The following is a 22,464-nucleotide window of genomic DNA, read 5'->3' on the forward strand; positions in this document are numbered from 1 at the left end:
TGGCTCTTAAAAGGAATGGCAAGTGACAAACTGATATGGTATATTTCATGCTACGCACAAAACACATTTATTAGTACATGTCATTTTCAGTTTCAAGCCACACAAGGCATACTTTTCCCATTGTTCTGATAGCAAAGACACACTGACACGCCCTAAATTAAGCTGCACCCTCCTCAAAACACATTTTTCTAAAAGCCATAATGACTATAATGTTATATTTATATTATATTGAGATAACTGTGTGAATTAAAAAGTCATTTAAGAGCTTACCTGCGAGCAAGGCGCTCTGCTGGCGGGCCTGTTCCAGCAGCAGGACGTGCTGCAGGAGGGAGGAGTGTGTGCTGTGGCTGTTTGTGGGGGCCGCGGGGTCCGGCTCGTGGGACGGCAGAGACGAGGTGCTCACGAACTTCCCTGTCAGAGCCCCGCCCTGCCGGAGGGACTGAAGAGCCTGCCGCTCCGCATCCTGCTGAACGCTCAGCTTCTGAGGGGCCTGGAGGAAGAGTTTAAAGGGTTAAAGGGATAAACTGTACTAAAGTGGATGTTTTAGAGTGATGATATTGAGTGAATAGAACCAAGCGTCACTATGACAACAACACAAATATAGCCACTGTATTTATTAGGGCAGAATGATATTAAAAAAAAATATGTACAATTATTTTTTTAAATATATGAGTGATTCTTGATTTCGATTTAAATTTTAAGTTTGTACATAACTTTTCTTTGCAGCACTATTTAAATTAAAGCACATAAATAATAATAATAATAATAATAATAATAATAATAATAAACTTTATTTATATAGCACCTTTCATACATAAAAATGCAGCTCAAAGTGCTTCACAATAAAATTAAATAAATAAGCAAAATGCAAAAGTAATAAAAAACAAATAAAACAATTGAAAAGTAACAATTTCATAAAAAAGTAGGAAATAAGACATTTATATTAAAATAAAATATAAAATAAAATAGATTTAAACAAAAAATATAAAATAAGTTCTTTACAGGTTACTAATAGAGGCAATTTTTTTTACTGAGATTTCCTCTAGAAAGTTCTATATGTAAAGCTGTACATATAGAACACCAAAAACAGTAATATTAATAATCAAATAAATCGCACCAAAAAACGCACCAAAATGCAGCAAAACAGTAATTTGATTAATCAAATAAATCTGTTTAACCTTCCAGTCCTAGTATTTAAGATTCAAACCTTACGAAGATCCTACCGCCACCATGTGTTTCCTGAGTTTCATACGTCAGAGAATAAAAAGGGTCTTGGTTCTATGTATCATGTGAAAGATAGATGACCAGCTTTTCCACTGCCTTGACCATCGAAGACCAGCTTAGGGTGACCCACACTTTATTATACTTTACACTTTATTCTTTCACCAACAATGTGAACATTTATTATCACAAGCCATCAACCCAAGCTGAACTGCTTGAATTTTGCACCAAGAGTGAGTAGCATAAAGTTATCCAAAAGCAGTGTGCAAGACTGGTGGAGGAGAACATGATGCAAAGATGCATGAAAACTGTGATTAAAAATCAGGGATATTCCACCAAATATTGATTTCTGAACTCTTAAAAATTTATAAATATGAACTTGTTTTCTTTGCATTATTTGAGGTATGAAAGGAGAATTTGGAAGAAATGTTGTCTGTAGTTTATAGAGTTAAAAACAATGTTAATTTTACTCCAACATATACCTATAAATAGCAAAATCAGAGAAACTGATTCAGAAACTGAAGTGGTACATTGTACATTATTAGTGGCCTACTGACATGTTGCTGGGTTAACTTTGACATGCAAAAATGCAATAATATGCTGTAAACTACAATATTTTTTACTCTTTAAAAAAAAAGATGCTGCAGCTACTGCATAAAAAATGAATTCAGTATTTAAAAAAAAAAGTGTTTTTCAGATTTAAAACACAAAAGTGGATTTTCCAGTAGGGTAGTGTGTGTGTATGCTCTATATGGACTCACAGTGATGTGTGCGTTAGCTGGCAGACCCAGGGAGATGTTGGGTAGAGAGGGTGACGTGTACAGGCTGAGGGGGCTCACTGTTCCGTCCGCATTCAGAGACTGGTGCAGAGAACGCAGCTGCTGTGGAGAGAGAGAGAGAGTGAGAGAGAGAGAGAGAGAGAGAGAGAGAGAGAGAGAGAGAAAGATACATAAAGAAGAGGTTAGTCCAGAAAAGGTTACAAATTCATTTCTCAGGCCGACCGAAATTGTTCCAAAAGGGCATGGACAACTCATCCAGGAGGTCACAAAAGAACCCAGAACAACATTTAAAGATCTGCAGGTCTCACTTGCCTCAGTTAAAGTCTGTGTTAATTATTCAATGATTCACAAACCTTTGAACAAAACAAGTGGAGTTGTGAAAGTGTGAACTGTATGAAGATTAACAAGAGACTAAAATTTAAAACAGTCACACAGAATTCAAACACACACACACACTCAAAAAAAAAATAAAAAGCAGTTTGCGTGTTCACGGCCTCTGCTATTCATTTACACTCTTTATATCTCACACTGAATCACTAACTGGGTGACTGGGCTCAGTGACCCACAGTGCAGGCTGTGAAGTGTGTTTGGGGCAGTGGTGTTGACCCCCCCGACTCTGAGCCTGATGAAGCACGATGAACGAACACACTCTGAGTGGAAAATAGCTCATTCACTCCCAGCCACACTCTATCATCCACCAGCATTCAACAGCGCTGCGCAATACTACACTCATACGCACCCTTATGCCTGTATTTTTATTTTTTAAACACATGCACACAAACTCACACACAAACACACTCTTTCCTAATTCTGTCAATCGCTTGGAGATATGCAAAGGAAGCACAGCGTTCTTCTTTAGCTCTGACTCACCAAAACAGGTTAGCTCATGGGTGTCCAAACTACGGCCCGCGGGCCATTTGCAGCCCGTTTCCTTTTTTGGAGCGGCCCGCGAGGTATTTTAAAAGTAGAATGAAAGTTGGCCCGCTGTTAAACAGGTTTTTATAATGTGAGATTCAAAGTTTGAACGCTAGGTGTCAGAAAAACGGGGCAAAGGGTCTAAAAGTGGAGAGGGTGCACATTTCTAGTGCAGAAAAATGGGCCAAAGAGTGTAAAAGTGGAGAGGGTGCGCATTTCTAGCGCAGAAAAACGGGCCAAAGAGTCTAAAAGCGGAGAGTGCGCATTTCTAGCGCAGAAAAACGGGCCAAAGAGTCTAAAAGCGGAGAGAGTGCGCATTTCTAGCGCAGAAAAACGGGCAAAAGAGTCTAAAAGCGGAGAGAGTGCGCATTTCTAGCGCAGAAAAACGGGCCAAAGAGTCTAAAAGCGGAGAGAGTGCGCATTTCTAGCGCAGAAAAACGGGCCAAAGAGTCTAAAAGCGGAGAGAGTGTGCATTTCTAGCACAGAAAAACGGGCCAAAGAGTCTAACAACGGAGAGAGTGCGCATTTCTAGCACAGAAAAACGGGCAAAAGAGTCTAAAAATGGAGAGAGTGCGCATTTCTAGTGCAGAAAAACGGGCCAAAGAGTCTAAAAGCGGAGAGAGTGTGCATTTCTAGCACAGAAAAACGGGCCAAAGAGTCTAACAACGGAGAGAGTCTAAAAGTTGCCGTAATTAAGGAGTTTAATATTAAGAAACATCATGAAATTAAACATCAATTAGAAAAATCTTAGTTTACACAACACTGTCAAAGATAAAGATAGTAAGTCAAGTAAAATGGTATGTAAATGAAATAATCAGGAAAAAAGTATTATTTAAAGTGGTATATTTCATTATTTGTTTTATTACAGAGTCTGTGGCCCGTGACTTCAAATATATTTCTCCTTCTGGCCCCCAACAAAAAAAGTTTGGACACCCCTGGGTTAGCTGAACCCAGTTGAATGATACTGAACAAGTTTATTTCATAAAACAAAAGAACACCTCACCAACTGTTAAGCATGGGGGCGGATGTATCATACTTTGGGCTTGTATTACACAAAAACAAAGACCACCTTAAATTACCAGGCATTCACATAGTTGAGAGCTGCCATTGTTTTACTAAAGAACCCTTAAAATATATCCTTTCTTAAGAACTTAAAATATGATTCTACCTTCATTCTCTTATGTTTTAGCGTCCTAAACATCATATTTGTGAAGTGGCCAAATGTCATGGAACTGAAACTAGTCAGATTTTTATTTGGAATTTGGGAGGAATGTTTTCCGTAGTTTATAGAATAAAATAACGATGTTCATTTTACTCAACCATAGTCTCTTAATTGTTTCCAGAGGTGTATTTATGATACATGTGTGACACTGGAAATCAAGGGATGTTAAATACCGGCACAATTTTTTGACATGGAGATGGACAACTCATCCATTTGGCACCCACTATTTCTTTTCCTTTCTTTTTTTTTTTTTTTTACAGGCGTAGGTGTTCCCAAGCCATCCCCTTAGGTCAAACTTGGTGCATGGTCAATTCACTGGTGTCCCATGACTTTTGGCATGCAAGTGTAGTTCTAGACTAGACATCCCAAGTTGACTGCTGCTGTTGGACATTGGTGACCTTTCAGCAGTTAGGCTGCGTTCACTGCAGTGGCGGCGGCGGTGAAGATGATGATGATGATGATGATGATGATGTCATTGTTGCGTCCTCTCTCGCTGCGTACGCCCGTTCCCCTCCAGCAGCGACGGCTGCAGAATAACGATCTCCGGCGGCTATTTTTGGGATGAGGTATGAATGTGCTCGTACGTGAACGCGCCGCGGCAACAACAGCCCGCTGGTTATGTCACCGGCCGCTCGCAGGGAACGGCAGTGATCGAGCGAACAGCGCGGCAGAAAATGGCTGGCTGACGAGACTGATGTGGGCTATATTTGTTGCCCTACTTATGGGGAAATCTTTTGTTAACGCCATTGAGGGTTGTTGCTGCTGCTGCTGTTTTTTTTTTGCTGTTCATTTCCCCAAAAGGCATTGGGGGGATTGATTAGATGCAGGCAGCGAGCCCCGTTCGCAAAAATAACAAATACAAGAACACGGCCCAGAAATAAAACACCGAGAGGAAATAAAACAACACTCATCAGCCCAACAATTACCCATTCCCCTGACAACGCTGACGTACATAAATACGTTATGACGTATAAAAAACTCCACAAAAAATAGCTAGATCCAGAAATCAAGACTCAAAACAACCCATATAGTCTAGATGGAAACAGGGGTCCACGAGCACATAGTGGATTTTTTATCGCCACCTGTTTTTTCTTAATCTTTGAAGTGTCTATTTTAAGATTCTGACAGGTAACAGAATTAAATAATGTCCCATGATATTTATTTTTAACCCTTTAATGCATCTATGCCAATTCTGAACCAGAAAATAATTATGAAGAAAATGGCATAGCTCCTTGAGTTTACAACCTATACAGACAAATGAGCACACTTTTCCATACAATTCTGGGCCAAGGAATTTAACGGAATGGTTATTTTTAATTTTTTTTTTACATATTTTGACTTAATTCTGGGACAAAAATATAAAAGAATTGCAGAAAATGTTTATTTGCCTGTATGGTTTCACATTACACTAAAATCCTGTGCATTAAATAAAAACACCTTGGGTTTTGTCTTAATCTTTAAAGTGTCTACTTTAAGATTATGACAAGTAAGAGGACAAAAAATGTCCTGTGGGGCTTATTTTTAACCTTTTACTACATCTATCCCAATTTCGAACCTGAAAAAAAAAAAAAATTGTAATTAATTAAAATAGGACCAGTACTGCTGCACCTGGACCTGTAGGGAAATGATACAGGGTGTTTTTTTTTAATGCTTCGTTCTTTTTTTGTACAATCTATATGCACTAAAAAAGTAATGCACTGAATTGAATCTGATGTACGGTGGCCCTGAAGTGCAAAACAAATTAGCATGTTAGAAAACAAAATGACAAAAAAAGTTAAAACAAATTTACATACAAAAAATAATTACATTAAAAAAAACGAAATAAAGAAAAAAAAAATTTTACATGGGCAAAAAAACAAATTCATAAAAATTATCAGCTACTGCCTCGTGGTGCTCAGCTACTGTCCTGTACTGAACAGGACAGGGAGAGTTTTTGCATTTATTGCTGCTGCTAAAATACGTGCCACAAAATATAGTTCAGTGTCCATAACTCCACTCTCTCATCACTAAGCAGCTTGACTGACAAGGAGGGTCCGCAACAAGCACTTCCTGTGTGTTAGACCCTCCCTTTCCGTCAGAAATCGCAGTTTGTAAAAGTGTTTCAGTGCTGGTAAAATTTTTAGCGTCTTTTGAAATGTAATGTTTTTTTTGCCCATGTAAAATTCATTTTTCTTTGTTAATTTAGTTTTCTTGAATGTAATTATTTTTCAAATATAAATTTGTTTTAATTTTTGTAACTTTGTTTTCTGTTAATTTCTTGTTTTGCACTTCAGGGCTACCAGACTGATCGAAGAGACCAGACCGAAATAAGAGATGTTTAGTAATTAGACCATAAAAAAGTTTTGGGGACAGAAATCAGAAGCTACAAACACCTAAAGCTCAAAATTATATTTATTATATTTTTCTGCACTATAAGGCCACTTAAAATCCTTTAATTTTTCCAAAAATGGTCAGCGCACCTTTTAAATCAGTGCTCCTTCTGCTAACCGCTATTTCCCCGTTCAGAGGTGAGTGCTATTGGTCTGTAGCCTGCTGCTAAACCAACTAGCATTACCCGCTAACAACACTCAGGGTTCCTCAATATAACTCTGTCAGGCTAGTGGTTAGCCACTAATGCTAATGCTACAGCCTTAGTGTTGGAGAAATTTGGGAATCTAAGCTTACTGTAAATAAACGGAAGTGCTTTACTCACCCAAATACACAGTTTTCAGGAGAGAAATCTGTGTAAATCTGTGTAGATTAACATCCAGCGCTCGTTTGAATGTAAAATAAAGTCCTTTCTTATTACAGTGTGGTTTACTTAGTTTAGCTTAAGCTAACTTAGTTAGCTAGCCCCTACCACCACCCAGTGGTAAGAGCCGCTGAATTACAAGTTCCTTATAGTGTCTCTAAAAATCTCTCTAAAATGTCTCTATAAAAACCTTATAATCCAAGGCGCCTTATAGTGCGAAAAAAATGGTAAAATATAAATTTTAACACTCTTGGGCACAATCCACGTAAATTCTAATAGTAACAAAGTAGAACCACTTCACTACTTTGCTGTATCTGTATCTACTGAAGTATTATTTTTTCTCCTACTTTCACTATCATTTTATTACATGTTTTCCATGACTTTAATATTATTTTCACGCCGATAAATTTTATGTGCTGCATAGTTACTTGTTACAATTATGAAAAATGTTAGGAATCATCCTAAACCCACATAAATCTTGTGACATTGCAGAAGCTTATCGAAAACAATCCCACAGTGAATGCATGCTGCAATCCAAAATAAAGACGGTCCAAAGAAATATATTATATTTTAAAAATATATATAAATATTCATAAATAGTGTCTGTTGTTTGTTTGTATACGCAGATTAAAATGGATAACCTAATGGCTGTGAGGCAGGCAGATGTGCTAAGTGTGCTAAGTGTGTGTGTGTGTGTGTGTGTGTATGTGTATGTGTGTGTAGATGTTTAATATGCTGGTCACTGAAGGCAGTCAATCAGACAGCTGCAATGTTCCTGCCCTACAGCTAGTCGCTAGTGTTTGGCAGCGGGCACGCTCACACACACACACACACACACACACACACACACACACAAACACACACACACACACACACACAAACACACACACACACACGTCTCTCAAGGTTACAACGCTCTTATGGCTTGTGGACACATTTGTGTGCTTCTATAGTTTAGACCCAAGGTGGTAAAAAAATATTTAACCGGACTTAGACTTAGTTACCAATATCATCTCCATGTTTTATATATTAGAATACATCATCAATCACATCTCTTTGACTACACATACCAAAACTAACAATTTCTTAAAAGCAAATTAGTTAAACTACATTGGAAGTAGCCTTATGTATGAATTCTACCTGTCAGGTATTAAGAAGCAGTAAAGCCACTCCGCTGAAGTACAGCGTTATAAGGCTGAGTTTTCAGTGAAGTTTCTCCAGCACTAAGGCTGGGTGCAGCAGCATTATCATTAGCCGCTAACCGCATAAAGCGCTAGCTCTTTTGCTGTTTAGAGGCGAGTATATCAAACTGTAGTCTGCGTGTTTGCTGTATTAAAACAAGCTACATGGGACAAACCGCTAGCTGATAGCACCCTGAGTTACTGAAACACTCAGGGTTTCTCAGTCTAGTGCTATCGAGCGGCATTTACATTCCATTTGAGCTGCAGTTAGCAGCTAATGCTAATGCTGCTGCACTTAGCCTTGGTTCTGGAGAAACTTAACTGAAAACTCTTACTCTTAGACAAAATATTGGAAATCTAAGTTTACAGTAAGTAAACAGAAGCACTTTACTCACCCAAATATTACAGTTTTGTTTACTTAGACGCTTCCCCATTAGAAGGGAAACATGGCGACACCCTTGCTCACTTCAAAGTAGGCATCCTTACTAGTGTCACTTAATGCGCCTTAAATCTGGTGCGCCTTATGTATGAAAAAAAAAACATAAATTAGACATTTATTGATAGTGCGCCTTATAATACGGTGCCCCTTATAGTCAGAAAAAAACTGAAATGTATCCATCTGGTACCCACTATCAGGCCTCGCTCCATATCCAATAATTCATGATTTATATTACCTTACCATGAGAACGATAGACACTTTTCAATTTAGCCTCACTTACAAGATAACAGCTCACAACTTACACAGCTGTGGGCGTTCTCAAGCTGTCCAACCCAAAACTGCACACTATTAAACATGTATTTATATATGATTTGTGCATCTGAGGTCAAAGAAAATTGTGCAAATTGTGCAAAAACAACTAAAGTTTATGCCCTCACTTCATAATTTTGACATATCTTCCAAACTTAAAAAGCTCTGCAAGGTTCTAAAAGAGTTTTCTTAGGTTTCTGGTGGTTTTATTAGAAGACCGTTAGAAGAGACATGTATAGAGTGTTGTAGCTCACCTCAGCGTGGATGTTTGGGACGGAGCCGCTGGAGCCGTTCTCCGCTATGGCACTGTTGGAGCTGTTAGGGGAGCTAGGACCCGAGCCTGGAGCGCTGCTGCACATTGAAGAGACTAGAAACACACATACAAATGTCAGCATTAGTAATCGCCAATAAAACATTGGCCTGGATTGGGCTAACTCAAGTAAACAACTGTAGAAAAGCATGATGACCATGTTTCCAGCCTCATTTAGTTCTATAAAAGTAAAACCAAAACGGTCTAGCAAGACCTGAGGTGGAGCAAGACTCGCTGAAACTTGTCTCAGACTGCCTTCATTGAGTTTACAGTAAAAAAGTTTACAGCTCTATACATTTTTGTCCACTGGATACCTAGATGTTCCAGTAAACAAATATAATTAATTAATTATTTAAATTTTCATCATCAAATCATTCATCAGTAACAGAGCTTAGCTTAGTTTGCTCTGTTTGCTGCTGAGACGAACCACAAAAAAAACTAATGTAACCACTTCAACCCTTGAGCTGCTGTAAACGGGTCAGCACACACTGTGGCCTAGTAGCATCACAGTGCTCTCGGAGGAAAGCGCAGCGACTCAGTGGTTCTGATACATCAGCTCACAGACGCCTTGTGCTGATTGACATCCCCCTGGAAGTACTGAGGTAAAAGACTGCTACCTATCTACCTACCCAGAGAAAGCAAGGCCAATTGTGCTCTCTCAGGGCTCTCAGGGCAAGCTGCATGACTGGGATTCAAACAAGAGATCTACCCATCATAGTGGCAGCACTTTTCTCTTTAACCCTTTTCTTTCACTTTTAAAAGCCGCTGCACTTCTCCATGCTTTTCTACAGTCACTGGAATTCTAGTTTAGCCGAAGCACCTCAGATCCGAAGCCTAACCTGTTTCCCATTAGCCGCCTCTTTCTTTTTTCTGTAAACAGGGCCGACCACGGCTCATCACGCTCCCTTTCATCACAACACGCCGGCCGCAGCGTGGACAGCGTTCCCGCAGGCCACCGCTACAGCTCCCCCGCCCTCTCACACAGCTATTCTTAGCCTCTCTGAGCCCAGGCGTCCGCATTAGTGATGAACCGGACGGGGTCAGGGCTGTGTCAACAACAGGACCTACTCACCATTCGCTATTTACGTACGCCGTGGCCGTGACCCCCCTCTCACACGCGCATACGCAAACACAGATAATGGAGGAGTTCTTCATTACAGCTGACCTGCTGCTGTGAATTACGGAGAGCTGCTTTATAACCCAGCTGTGTTCAATGCTGCCTCACGATAGGCTGATTAGATAACAGCTTATAAGTGCTACTCAGGTGCTCAATGTATTTTTCGCACCTTTTTTAATTTTTCCAAAAATCTTTAGTGCGCCTTATGTATGAATTTTACCAGTCAGGTTGTAAGGATCAGTAAAGCCACTCTAATGAAGTCCAACGTTTTACAGAAGTTTCAATGAAGTTTCTCCAGCACAAAGGCTGGAGCAGTATTAGCATTAGCCGCTAACAGCTCTTAGCGCTAACTCGCTAAGTTCAGAGGTGAGTATTATCGGCCTGTAACCTGCTGCTAACCCTGGTTAGCACTGCTGGAGCAGTATTAGCATTACCCACTAACCACACTAAGCGCAAGCTCTTTCATGGCCATTCAGAGGTGATTATTATTGGCCTGTAGCCTGCTGCTAAACCTGGCTAGCACTGCTAGATCAGCATTAGCATTACCCACTAATCACCCTAAGCGCTAGCTCTTTCAGTGCCATCCAGAGGTGAATATTATCAGTCAGTATTCTGCATGTTTACCATGTTAAAACAAGCTACGTGGAATAAACCCCTCTATAATATCAATGTTGGTTACCGGAACACTCAGGCTTCTGCTGTCAGTGTAGTTTAATTAGCTGCTAATGCTAATGCTGCTGCATCCAGCCTTAGTAGAAATCTGGGAATCTAAGCTTACTATAAATAAACAGAAGTGATTTACTCACCCAAATAAACAGTTTTCAGAAAGAAATCTGTGTAGATTAACATCCAGCACTCGTTTGACTTTTTTTTTTAAGAATTACAGAAAAACATGGCGACACCCCTGTTCCTTACTAGTGTCACATAATGCACATTATAATTCAATGCGCCTTATGTATGAAAATAGACCAGAAAAAAAAGATGTTCATTGATTGTGCGCCTTATAGTCTGGTGTGAAAAATATGGTAAATCATATCCATGTACAGGAAGTCTACAACTAATTAGTAGTGCAAACATAATGAGTACAACTATTTCAACCCTTTCTATTGGCTCTTGGCACCATCTATTTGCATAATGGTTGTGACCTTCCTCCTAAATGAGAAGACATACGATTCAATTATGTTTGTTTAAAGAAATCTAATTGAGCTTAGAGAGCACTCGTTTGTATTTGAAAAGTCGTTTAGTTTACTTTTTGGGCTTTTTTTTTAACAGCAATGATATTTTATTTTGTATTCTGTTTACTGTTGATGTAAAGTTGGGGTTGTGCACTGCTGCATGCCAATGCTGCTGAAGCCAAGATAGCGATGAACGTCTGGTGGTTGACTGTTATCAGGTTTCTTATCAGTCAATTCAATTCAATGCATCTGTGTTTTTCACTGTCAAGAGATACATAAGTACATAAGTAAATATTTCACAAGCATCGGTGCTGTTTAAACAACGCAGGAGAAAGGCATAAAAATAGACTGTTGGCAGGGTGTAAGATAGCAATGAACATTGTGATGCACCTATAGGCCGCATTATATTCTTATATATAGGCTACAGTGTGTACATTTAATATTTTGCCAAAGTATTCCTTTAACATTGCACCACTCTCTCTCTCTCTCTCTTTCTCTCTCTCTCTCTCTCTCTCTCTCTCTCTCTCTCTCTGTGTGTGCTTTACCCGAGATCTCGATGGCTCTCTTCTTGAAAGTGCTGATGACAGTCCCATCCTTGCGGCGGAGTAGAGGACTGCTCCTCCTTTCAGCCACCTTCTGTTTTAACCGTGAGCGCACCTTCAGATTGGGTTCAGAGGCTAAGAGAGGGAGAGAAATAGAAAGAGAGATATGGAAAGAGAGAGAGAGAGATTCAATAGAGGTGCACTAGAGCTATTGCTTAAGACCATCAGCACCATGGACAGCTACTGTTGGTGTAACACAAACACACATTTGCACACACTCTTTCTCATCCTCTTTGTCTCTCTTTTTCTCCTCCACACACGCACACACACGCACACACACTCACACACATTCACTCACACTCACTCACTCACTCACTCACTCGCTCACTCACTTATTCACACACACTCTTTGCGTTGTGTTTAGCTGTGTGTGTGTGGATGTGGATGCAGGAGAAGATAAGTCAAATTAAACTGATGGAGCTGATGGAGGGATTTAGCTAAAAGGAAGAAAAATAGAAATTGGGGCAATTATGCAAAAGCTGTGTGTGTGTGTAAGTGTGTGTGTGTGTGTGTGTACGTGTTTGTTTTGTGGACCTGTCTCTGTGCGTCAGAGCCTGTGTGTGTATATGGAGCAGGCTGGACTTTAGGCCTAATGCTATCAGTGGCTTTAGTGTGGATTTAATTTGATTAAAATAAAAAGTGTGTGAGGTGAGGGTTCGGGAGGTGAGTGGAAAACACACACACACACACACACACACACACACAGAAGTGATGGATACGGATTACGTAAGGGTATCGGAGCTGTGTGTTAGTGGAACAGGAGTAGAGGTTTATTCCTGTTTCAGCCTGAAACCTGAACACACACACACACAGGGCTGCACAATATATCTTTTGTTAATTGTTATCGGCTTTACAATACTGATTTCACATGCGACCGCAATATGCAAATTAGCCTAAGATAACCAATTACAGTGTGTCTGACTGTGAAAATCTAGACCAATCACAGAGCTTCAAGTAAGGACTGAACTTGATCTCCACATACTACTCCATTTAAAATTAGAATTTAAAATAAAGAGAAACAGAGAGAAAGAGAGAGAGAGAGAGAGAGTAAGAAACAAACAGAGACAGATTGGAGAATGAGAGAATGAGCCTGTGCCCAAGTGACACACGGAAAAAGAGGGAAAGAGAGTGTGCAAGAGCGAGAAAGAGAAGAGACAGAGAGAAAGCATGCAAGAGTGAAAGAGAAGAGACAGAGATGATAAAGAGAAAATAGAGAAGAGACAGAGAAAGACAAAAGAGGGAGAAAGAGAAAAGAGAAAGAGACGAGAGAGAGAGCATGGGAGAGTGAAAGAGAAGAGACAGATGGATAAAGAGAAAATAGACAAGAGACAGAGAAAGACAAAAGAGAGATCAAGAGAAAAGAGAAAGAGAAGAGAGAGAGAGCATGGGAGAGTGAAAGAGAAGATACAGAGATAGATAAAGAGAAAATAAAGAAAGAGAAGAGACAGAGAGAAAGCATGCAAGAGTGAAAGAGAAGAGACAGAGATGATAAAGAGAAAATAGAGAAGAGACAGAGAAAGACAAAAGAGGGAGAAAGAGAAAAGAGAAAGAGAAGAGAGAGAGAGCATGGGAGAGTGAAAGAGAAGAGACAGATGGATAAAGAGAAAATAGAGAAGAGACAGAGAAAGACAAAAGAGAGATCAAGAGAAAAGAGAAAGAGAAGAGACACAGAGAGAGCGTGCGAGAGTGTAAGAGAAGAGACAGAGATAGATAAAGAGAAAATAAAGAAAGAGAAGAGACAGAGAAAGAGAAAAGAGGGAGAAAGAAAAAAAGAGAGAGAGGGAAAGTGCAAAGAGGGAGAGAGCATTTGTGAGAGAGAAAGAGAAGAGACAGAGAGAGAGAGCATAAGAGTGAGAAACAGAAGAGAGAGAGTAAAAGAGAAAAGAGACAGAGCATGTTCGAGAGAAATCGAAGAGACAGAGAGAGAGCATAAGAGTGAGAAACAGAAGAGAGAGAGTAAAAGAGAAAAGAGACAGAGCATGTTCGAGAGAAATCGAAGAGACAGAGAGAGAGCATAAGAGTGAGAAACAGAAGAGAGAGAGTAAAAGAGAAAAGAGACAGAGCATGTTCGAGAGAAATCGAAGAGACAGAGAGAGAGCATAAGAGTGAGAAACAGAAGAGAGAGAGTAAAAGAGAAAAGAGACAGAGCATGTTTGAGAGAAAGAGAACAGACAGAGAGAGCATGTGAGAGAGAAAGAAAAAAGAAGAGTGAGAGAAAAAGAAACAAAGAAAGAGTGTGCGAGAAGAGAGAAACAGAAGAGAGAGAGAGCATGTGAGAAAGAGAGAGAAAAAACAGAGAGGTAGAGAGAGATGCCGACAATTCCACTAAAGCTGCTGTCAACACGCTTGGAGGAGAACACTAACCCCCATATTAGCTAACAGACACCCACCTGCCCACCCAGAGACAGTTATACTACACTCTGGGACTCACACTAATGGCTGGATGCTGGATTGGGATCAGTGGAGAAAAGCTGGACCAATCACAGGGCAGTCCTTAATCATGTGACTTTACTGACTCATGTGGAGGCATGCTGTAATCCCAATTTGCAGTGATGTCATCAATATAAAAGCATTACGCAGCTATTGTGCAGCCCTGACTCCCAGGCCACCACAAAGAGTGAACGACAGAGCATGTGTGTGTGTGTGTTTATGTGTGTGTGTGTGTGTGTGTGTGTGTATGTGTTCATGTGTGGGAACATACACAGATAATATGTGGGTGTGTTTGGGCAAAGCTGATAGCTATTTGAGAGGTAAAAAACACGATCACTGAGCGCAAGTGTGTGAAAGTGTGTGTGTGAGTGTGTGTGTGTGTGTGTGTGTGTGTGTGTCGGCTGCTGCTGCTGCTGCTGCTCTGATGACTCATACTGACTCACACCTGCCCCACAGGAGCATAGCAAGTTAACATCCATAAACACACACACACACACACACACACACGTGTGCACATGCACATACACAATGTATGCTAATGGTATAATTAATAATGTTTTCCCCACATTATAGATCACAGACAGGTATTCATATCAGCTAGCTATGTTTCAGTGTAATAATACTGTTAATAATAGTAAATAAAAATGCGTTAGATTAATGAAGACAGTGTGTTTAATGTAAAGACACACACACACACACAAAACAATGGAAGCATACGCAGCTATTCTCACCAGTCTTGCGGAGAGGGAAGTCATCCTTGCCCTCGTAGGACCCCAGCAGTGGGGGCAGTTTGTAAGATGGGGGGGTGCCTGGGGTGTTGCTCTGTGGCGGGGAACTCTGGTCCAGAGACGTGTGGTGAGCACCCCTACACAAACAAAAATACACACACACACACACACATATACACACACATTAATTTGTATAGCTTGTTAGAGAAAGCAGCTTATAATAACATCTAATTTCGGGTTTAATATGTATCAAATATGTATATATTAGTGTGTTAATCTATAAAAAAAATAAATCTGATTCGATCATGACAATATTCTGTGATTAAAGGCTTTATGTGAATAGTGGAAAAGCGGATATTTAATTGTAACGAACATAATTAATGTTAGATTAAAATAAAATGTATATTACTGGGGCCAATTTCTTTAAAAAAAGAATTCTATTAATGAAAATAATAGTCTGTAATTAAACGCGATTAAAATTGTGCAAAACAATTCTTGTATTTTGGAAGAGAGACAGCAATAATTGTGTAAAATGAATTCTTTATTTTTTATTTTAATATTTTCTTCCTCACACGGTGTATATAAAATATGGTATACATAAAATATACGTAGTAACATGTTTTATATATTTTTCACGCTATAAGGCGCACTTAAAATCCTTTAATTTTCCCAAAAATTTACAGTGGACCTTAATATCAAGTACGCCTTATGTTGAAATTCTACCAGTCAGGTATTAAGGAGCAGTAAAGCCACTCCACTGAAGTGCCGCTTTATAAGGGTGAGTTTTCAGTAAAGATTCTCCAGCGGAATTAGCATTAGCAGCGGAATTAGCATTAGCTGCTAACCGTAGCTCTAGCTCATTCACCATTCGAGTATATCGGACTGTAGTCTGTGTAGTTGCTGTGTAAAAACAAGCTACGTGGGTTCCTTAGTCTAGTGCTATTGGCCTGCATTTACGCCTGGCTAGCGCTGCGGTTAGCGGCTAATGCTAATGCTGCTGCACCCACCCTTAGTGCTGGAGAAACTTCACTGAAAACTCTCCCTTAGATTCCCCATTAGAAGGGGAACATGGTGACACCCTTGCTCACTTCGATGTAGACATCCTTACCAGTGTCGCTTAATGCGCCTTATAGTCCGAAATAAAGTTTTTAATATATTTGTAATATACTTTATACATGTGTCTATATTTATGTACTACAATTATTCTATTGTAGTATGTTTTAATATGTATTAAACTGTGTATTTAACATTGTGGATATTATATAATAACATAACTTTACAAACAACCAGCTGGCACTCTATATAACGAGTGCAGATCAGACTGGCACACACACACACACTTCAGGAGGAAAGAGAACGGATCTAATAATATGATCTCGTTTCCTAGACTCTGATTATGTTTAACAAAGGGCTAAAACACAAATCTGCACAGGAGAATTTCCGCTCATACAGCTCCTAATCCACGACTAGCCTTATTCAGGATTCCCTCAGACCGGGTGATAAGAGGGTACAGTGTGGAACGCGCCACTCACCAGCACTTCTGGGTGAAGGAATGGTTGAGTCCGCCAGAGAGGGGCTCCTTTTTACTCAGCAGGAACTCCTGGAGCTTCAGTTTGACCTCGGTACTGGCGATGGCACCTGCCGGAGTGAACACAAGCAGAACGAGAGTGATACACTGAACTCACACTATAGCACCACCTGCTTTATTACACTAAACCCCTAAAACCAACACTTAATCAGTGTTAATGAACTAGCGTTCTAAAAACAGCTGTATCTGTGTGTCTGTGTTCAAAGATCTAGTGATTGACAGGTGGGACATTTCTAAAAGAGATGCTTTAGAAGTATAGCAAATGTTGAATTTATTGAAATCAATATATTTTTTTGTAGAATTCAGCAATCTAGTGTAGAGTGTAGAGCAGGATCTACAGACCCAGCTACAGCAACAACAGAGTGTTTATGAAATAATATTCACAGTACGTGTTGTATATACAGCTCTGGAAAAAAATAAGAGACCACTTTAATAAAATTAACATAGTTGTTTCATTCTATAAACTACAGACAACATTCCTCCCAAATCCCAAATAAAAATAAAATGAGAAAAAATTGCTTTCAGAAATCAATATTTGGTGGAATAACCCTGTTGGTTTTTTAATCGCAGTTTTTGTTATTGCATCTTGGCATGTTCTCCTCCACCAGTCTTACACACTGCTTTTGAGTAACTTCATGCCACTCCTAGTGCAAAGATTCAAGCAGTTGGTTCAAGCTTGGTTTGATGGCTTGTGATCATCCATCTTCCTCTTGATTATATTGAAGAGTTTTTTTTTATTTATTAGGTAAAATCAAAGGAACTCATCATATTTAAAGGCCTCTTTCATTTTTTTTTCCAGACCTGTATGTAAGTAGCCATATGCAAAATTTTGTCTCACATGTGTTATATGTATGTAAGTATCCATTTAAAATAAGAATATCGTATTTTTCGCACTATAAAGTGCATTGGATTATAAGGCGCACTATCAATGAACAATATCTAGACCTGTAAAGCTGTGAAGTTAATTAATCAAAATTGGAATTCTTAAAAAAAAAAAAAATTGAACGAGTCAGACAAGTAAAACGAGCGCTGGATGTTAATCTCTTCAGATTTTTCTCCTGTTAAAACTGTTTATTTGGGTGAGAAAAGCACTTCCATATATGTACAGCAAGCTTAGATTTACAGATTTCCACTAAAGCTGGACCATTAGCATTAGCGCTTAACTGCTAGTACTAGCTGTAATGCTAATGCTGCTCCAGCAGTGCTAGCCGGGGTTAGCAGCAGGCTACAGGCCGTTAATACTCAACACTGAGTATACCAAAGAGCTAGCGCTTAGCACGGTTAGCGGCTAATGCCGATAGTGCAGGAGAACTAAACTGAAACTCCTGCATAACGCTATAATACTTTAGCAGAGTGGCTTTACTGCTCCTTACAACCTGACTGGTAGAATTCATACACAAAGTGCACTTTTAAAGTGCATTTTTAAAAAATTTAAGGATTTTAGTTGCGCCTTATAGTGAGAAAAATACAGTATTATGAAACCTGGCTATACACAGAGAACTGAATGCTGCTATCCTCTAAAACCAGTTTTATTTATTTTTGCAGGTCAGGTTTTTACACAGAAGTTCTGATTCTTCTGAGTTAACCACTCCTAACAGCAGGCCAGTTGAGCTAATGGTGTACTTCTCGGCCACGAACCGCGCACCCCCGACTCATTCATAATCCGCTGAGTGGATTACGTCATGCGCAGTGGCCACACAGCTGTTGGATTCATCAAGAGTGTGAAAGCATTTGTTCCTGAAACGTCTCTTAATGTAAAACCATAATTTGATTTAGCTCGCTGACGTACCGCTCGCTCTATTTATATCCAGAACACATCGGCTCCGCTTCCATTATGCAACCTGCTGCTGTGTTTTTTACTGATTACATTCTTAATGGAGCAAACCATTAGGAGAGAGCAGGGCTCTGAGTGCTCGGAGAACTCCTGTTTATTGCTAGGATTTGAAGAAATGGGAGGAAAACTATGGGAGAAGTAAGAACCATGGTGTTTTTATTAAGTGTAGAAGCTGTATGAGAAGAAATATAAAGAATGTTAGGGGTAAAAGCAACAGGTCACTATATATAATACTCTATAAATAATCACATACACAAGGTGCACCGGATTATATTTTAAAAGTTTTATTTTAAAATTATTTTAAAGTCAAACGAGCGCTGGATGTTAATCTATACAGATTCCTCTGCTGAAAACTGTTCATTTAGGTGAGTAAAGCACTTCTGTTTATCTACAGTAAGCTTAGAATTCCAGATTTCCACTAAGGCTAGCCAGACAGCGCTACACTCAGGAACTCTGAGTGTTCCGGTAAGCCAGGGCAATATTAGCTATTAGCGATTCGTCCCACAAAGCTTTAAGATTTAACACGATAAATAGGTAAGGCAACAGTCCGAAAAACTAAACTCTGAGCAGCAAAAGAGCTAACTAGTGCTTAGCGTGGTTAGTGGCTAATGCTAATGCTGATCCAGCAGTGCTAGCCAGGGTTCGGAGCAGGCTACAGGCTCATAATACTCACTTCTGAATGGAGAAAAAGCTAACCAGCGCTTAGCTCAGTTAGCAGCTAATGCTAATACTGCTCCAGTCTCGAGTCTCAGTGCTGGAGAACTAAACTATTACGCTGTAGTTTAGCGAAGTAGCTTTACTGCTTCTTACAACCTGACTGATATAAAATCATACATAAGGCACACCAGATTATAAGGCGCACTGACTTTTTTTGGGAAAATTAAGAGATTTTAAGAGCGCTTAATAGTGCGAAAAATACAGCGCTGGTTTTGAAATATGGCAACTGCAAAATTTCACTGTATTTTTTGCATTCCAAAACAACTCCAGGTATACAAAAAACATTTGTAGTTCTTCACAAACAAACTCATTCCATTTTAGAAAACCATAATGAAGATTGAGCTCCACTGTCATATCTAGAAGGTCTTCATAACTCAACTTGAATGCCTGAATGCCATCATATCTTGGGTCCTATTACAATTGTGGATCATGCAGCTGGATTTAGGGCGTGTCGGTGTGTCTTTGGTATCGCGAGGGCTAGGGATGGGAATGGATAAGATTTTTCCGATTCCGATTCCCTTATCGGAAAGCACCAACTTTGTTTACTTAAATATCATACGACCTTACAAACTCAACAACAAGGTCAACATGTCCACAACAATGTGCAACTGGCAATATGGAAATGTAGCAAATACTCTCTAATAATGTTGTGTGCGCAGATGTAATCAAAAATTTACAATGGTTGCAAAACGCCCTGTTGCCATCCTTGTGTAGCGTGAAATGAAGCCAAACTTTCGAGCGTTTTAACCTAGTGGACGCCATTGAAAAGACGTGCTTACTGAACCATGCGTAACTTGCGTAACATGCATAACTTGCGTGATCGTGCTGTCTGGAATCGATAAGAGAATCATTAAGCAAGGTGCCAAACGATTCCGTGGAATCGAAACACATGGAATCGATTGTCAACAGGAATCGATTCTCGATTCCCAAGCCTAGCGAGGGCACAAGAAATACTCTTTGCACGACTCAAAACGCAAAACGTATGTACTAATTCTCTTAATTAATCATGGGTGTGTTTGGGGCGTAACGTGAAATAAACCAGTATAAAATAAATCAGTATGCCAGATGTCATTCTCTTTAAGAGTCAGGTGAGCTCTGGCTTTGGCACGTTCGTATCTTAACAGCCTGGCGCTTTGCGTGTCTCTGTTACACCCTAGCCTTTGTCTGTCTTGTGTTTTCTCCCTCGTTTGGTCTCTTGTGCTCCTGCCCCTCTGTTTTCCTGTCAAGTGTTTCCAGCCATGTGCTTGTGTTGTTGTTTTTGTCTCCACCATAGCTCCGCCCCAGCCCTGCCCTAGCTATTAGTGTTCTCACCTGTGTCCTGTTTGTAACCCCGCCCTCTCGTCATCCCAGCCCAGGTGTTTCTCACTCCCCTCCTGTATTTAAGCCCCTCTGTTTGGATGTTCAGTGTCGAGTCTTTTGTATTTTGTATCCTGTATATTTTGTATCCTGTATCCGAGATCCTTAGTCTGTATGTATCCTTGCTGCCCGTATGTTTCCTAGTTTCTTAGTCTGTGTTTCTTAGTTTGTTATCCCAAGTCTTGTTGTTTTGCGTTACCCGCGTTTTATTTGTTTTGATTTATCTTGTTTGTTTAAAAATAAATATCTTTGCACTTACGTCCTCCTCCATCCCTCCATCACACCCCAGCGTAACATAAGACTCGACCTAAAAAAATGGACGTAGCAAAGTGGAATGCCACGAGGAAGGCGGACCTGGAGTATCTCCAGTTCCTCGCGGAGCTAATTCGGGGGGATGAACCGCTCCCGGCGCCTCTCCTTGGGGTGGAGAGTGTCGGCCCAGCTCCAGCTAAGCTAACTAGCATGTTAGCTCCACCGCACTCTCCAGCCCGGCCGACTTTCAGCACTCCAGCTCGGCCGGCGTCCAGCTCTCCAGCGCGGCCGACTTCCAGCTCTCCAGCGCGGCCGACTTCCAGCTCTCTAGCCCGGCCGGCTTCCAGCTCACCAGCCCGGCCGGCTTCCAGATCGTCGACTCCGGCTCCGGAAGCAAGCTCCGGTCCGGTGTTTACAACCACGCCCTCTGCTGAATCTGCGGCTCCAGTCCGGATCTTGGCGGCAGCCGCACTCTCAGCTCCCGCTGAAGCGGCTTCTTCGCCAGCGGTGCCAGCCGCCTCCAAGCTCGCGGTGGCAGCCGCCTTCACGTCAGCGGTGCCTGCCGCGCTCACGCCAGCAGGACCCACCGCCTCTGTTTCAGCGCTGCCCGCGGCTCCGGCCGCCTCTGGATCAGCGCTGCCCGCGGCTCCGGCCGCCTCTGACTCTGTGCCCGCGGCTCCGGCCGCCTCTGACTCTGTGCCCGCGGCCCCGGCCGCCTCTGACTCTGTGCCCGCGGCCCCGGCCGCCTCTGACCCAGTTCCCGCGGCCCCGGCCGCCTCTGACCCAGTTCCCGCGGCCCCGGCCGCCTCTGACCCAGTTCCCGCGGCCCCGGCCGCCTCTGACCCAGTTCCCGCGGCCCCGGCCGCCTCTGACTCTGTGCCCGCTGTTACCCCAGTTCATGTGCATGGGGGTCCAGCCTCTGCTCCTGTGCCTACTCCCAGGTCACGAGCTCCTAGACCCGCCGCGCCTGCTCAAGCTGCACCCGCCGCGCCTGCTCAAGCTGCACCCGCCGCGCCTGCTCAAGCTGCACCCGCCGCGCCTGCTCAAGCTGCACCCGCCGCGCCTGCTCAAGCTGCACCCGCCGCGCCTGCTCAAGCTGCACCCGCCGCGCCTGCTCAAGCTGCACCCGCCGCGCCTGCTCAAGCTGCACCCGCCGCGCCTGCTCAAGCAGCACCCACTGCTCCAGCCTCAGCTCCAGCTCAAGCACCAGCAGCACCCGCTGCTCCAGCCCCAGCTCCAGCTCAAGCACCAGCAGCTTCCGCTGCTCCAGCCCCAGCTCCAGCTCAAGCACCAGCAGCTACCGCTGCTCCAGCCCCAGCTCCAGCTCAAGCACCAGCAGCTTCCGCTGCTCCAGCCCCAGCTCCAGCTCAAGCACCAGCAGCTACCGCTGCTCCAGCCCCAGCTCCAGCTCAAGCACCAGCAGCTTCCGCTGCTCCAGCCTCAGCTCCAGCACCTGCTGCCTCAGCCTCAGCTCCAGCACCTGCTGCCACAGCTCCAGCACCTGCTGCCACAGCTCCAGCACCTGCTGCCACAGCTCCAGCTCCAGCACCTGCTGCCA

General features: G+C 41.7%; 1 protein-coding gene across 3 annotated transcripts in view; it reads right to left on the minus strand.

The window, feature by feature from the left end:
* The window catches only part of hdac5 (histone deacetylase 5), a 198,102-nt gene that overhangs the window by 30,773 nt on the left and 144,865 nt on the right, over positions 1 to 22,464 (minus strand). For 2 of the 3 annotated variants that reach the window (XM_049476086.1, XM_022668031.2), the window contains 6 exons: positions 16,692 to 16,797; positions 15,163 to 15,296; positions 11,945 to 12,076; positions 9,052 to 9,164; positions 1,983 to 2,102; positions 271 to 490 (listed from right to left, as the gene is read on the minus strand). In XM_049476086.1, coding sequence (XP_049332043.1) covers positions 271 to 490; positions 1,983 to 2,102; positions 9,052 to 9,164; positions 11,945 to 12,076; positions 15,163 to 15,296; positions 16,692 to 16,797 — 825 coding nt within the window. The remainder of the gene's footprint in view (positions 1 to 270; positions 491 to 1,982; positions 2,103 to 9,051; positions 9,165 to 11,944; positions 12,077 to 15,162; positions 15,297 to 16,691; positions 16,798 to 22,464) is intronic. The other variant, XM_022668032.2, reaches the window with a different exon arrangement.

Source organism: Astyanax mexicanus, chromosome 3 (genome assembly GCF_023375975.1).
Source record: "Astyanax mexicanus isolate ESR-SI-001 chromosome 3, AstMex3_surface, whole genome shotgun sequence".
NCBI lineage: Eukaryota > Metazoa > Chordata > Actinopteri > Characiformes > Acestrorhamphidae > Astyanax > Astyanax mexicanus.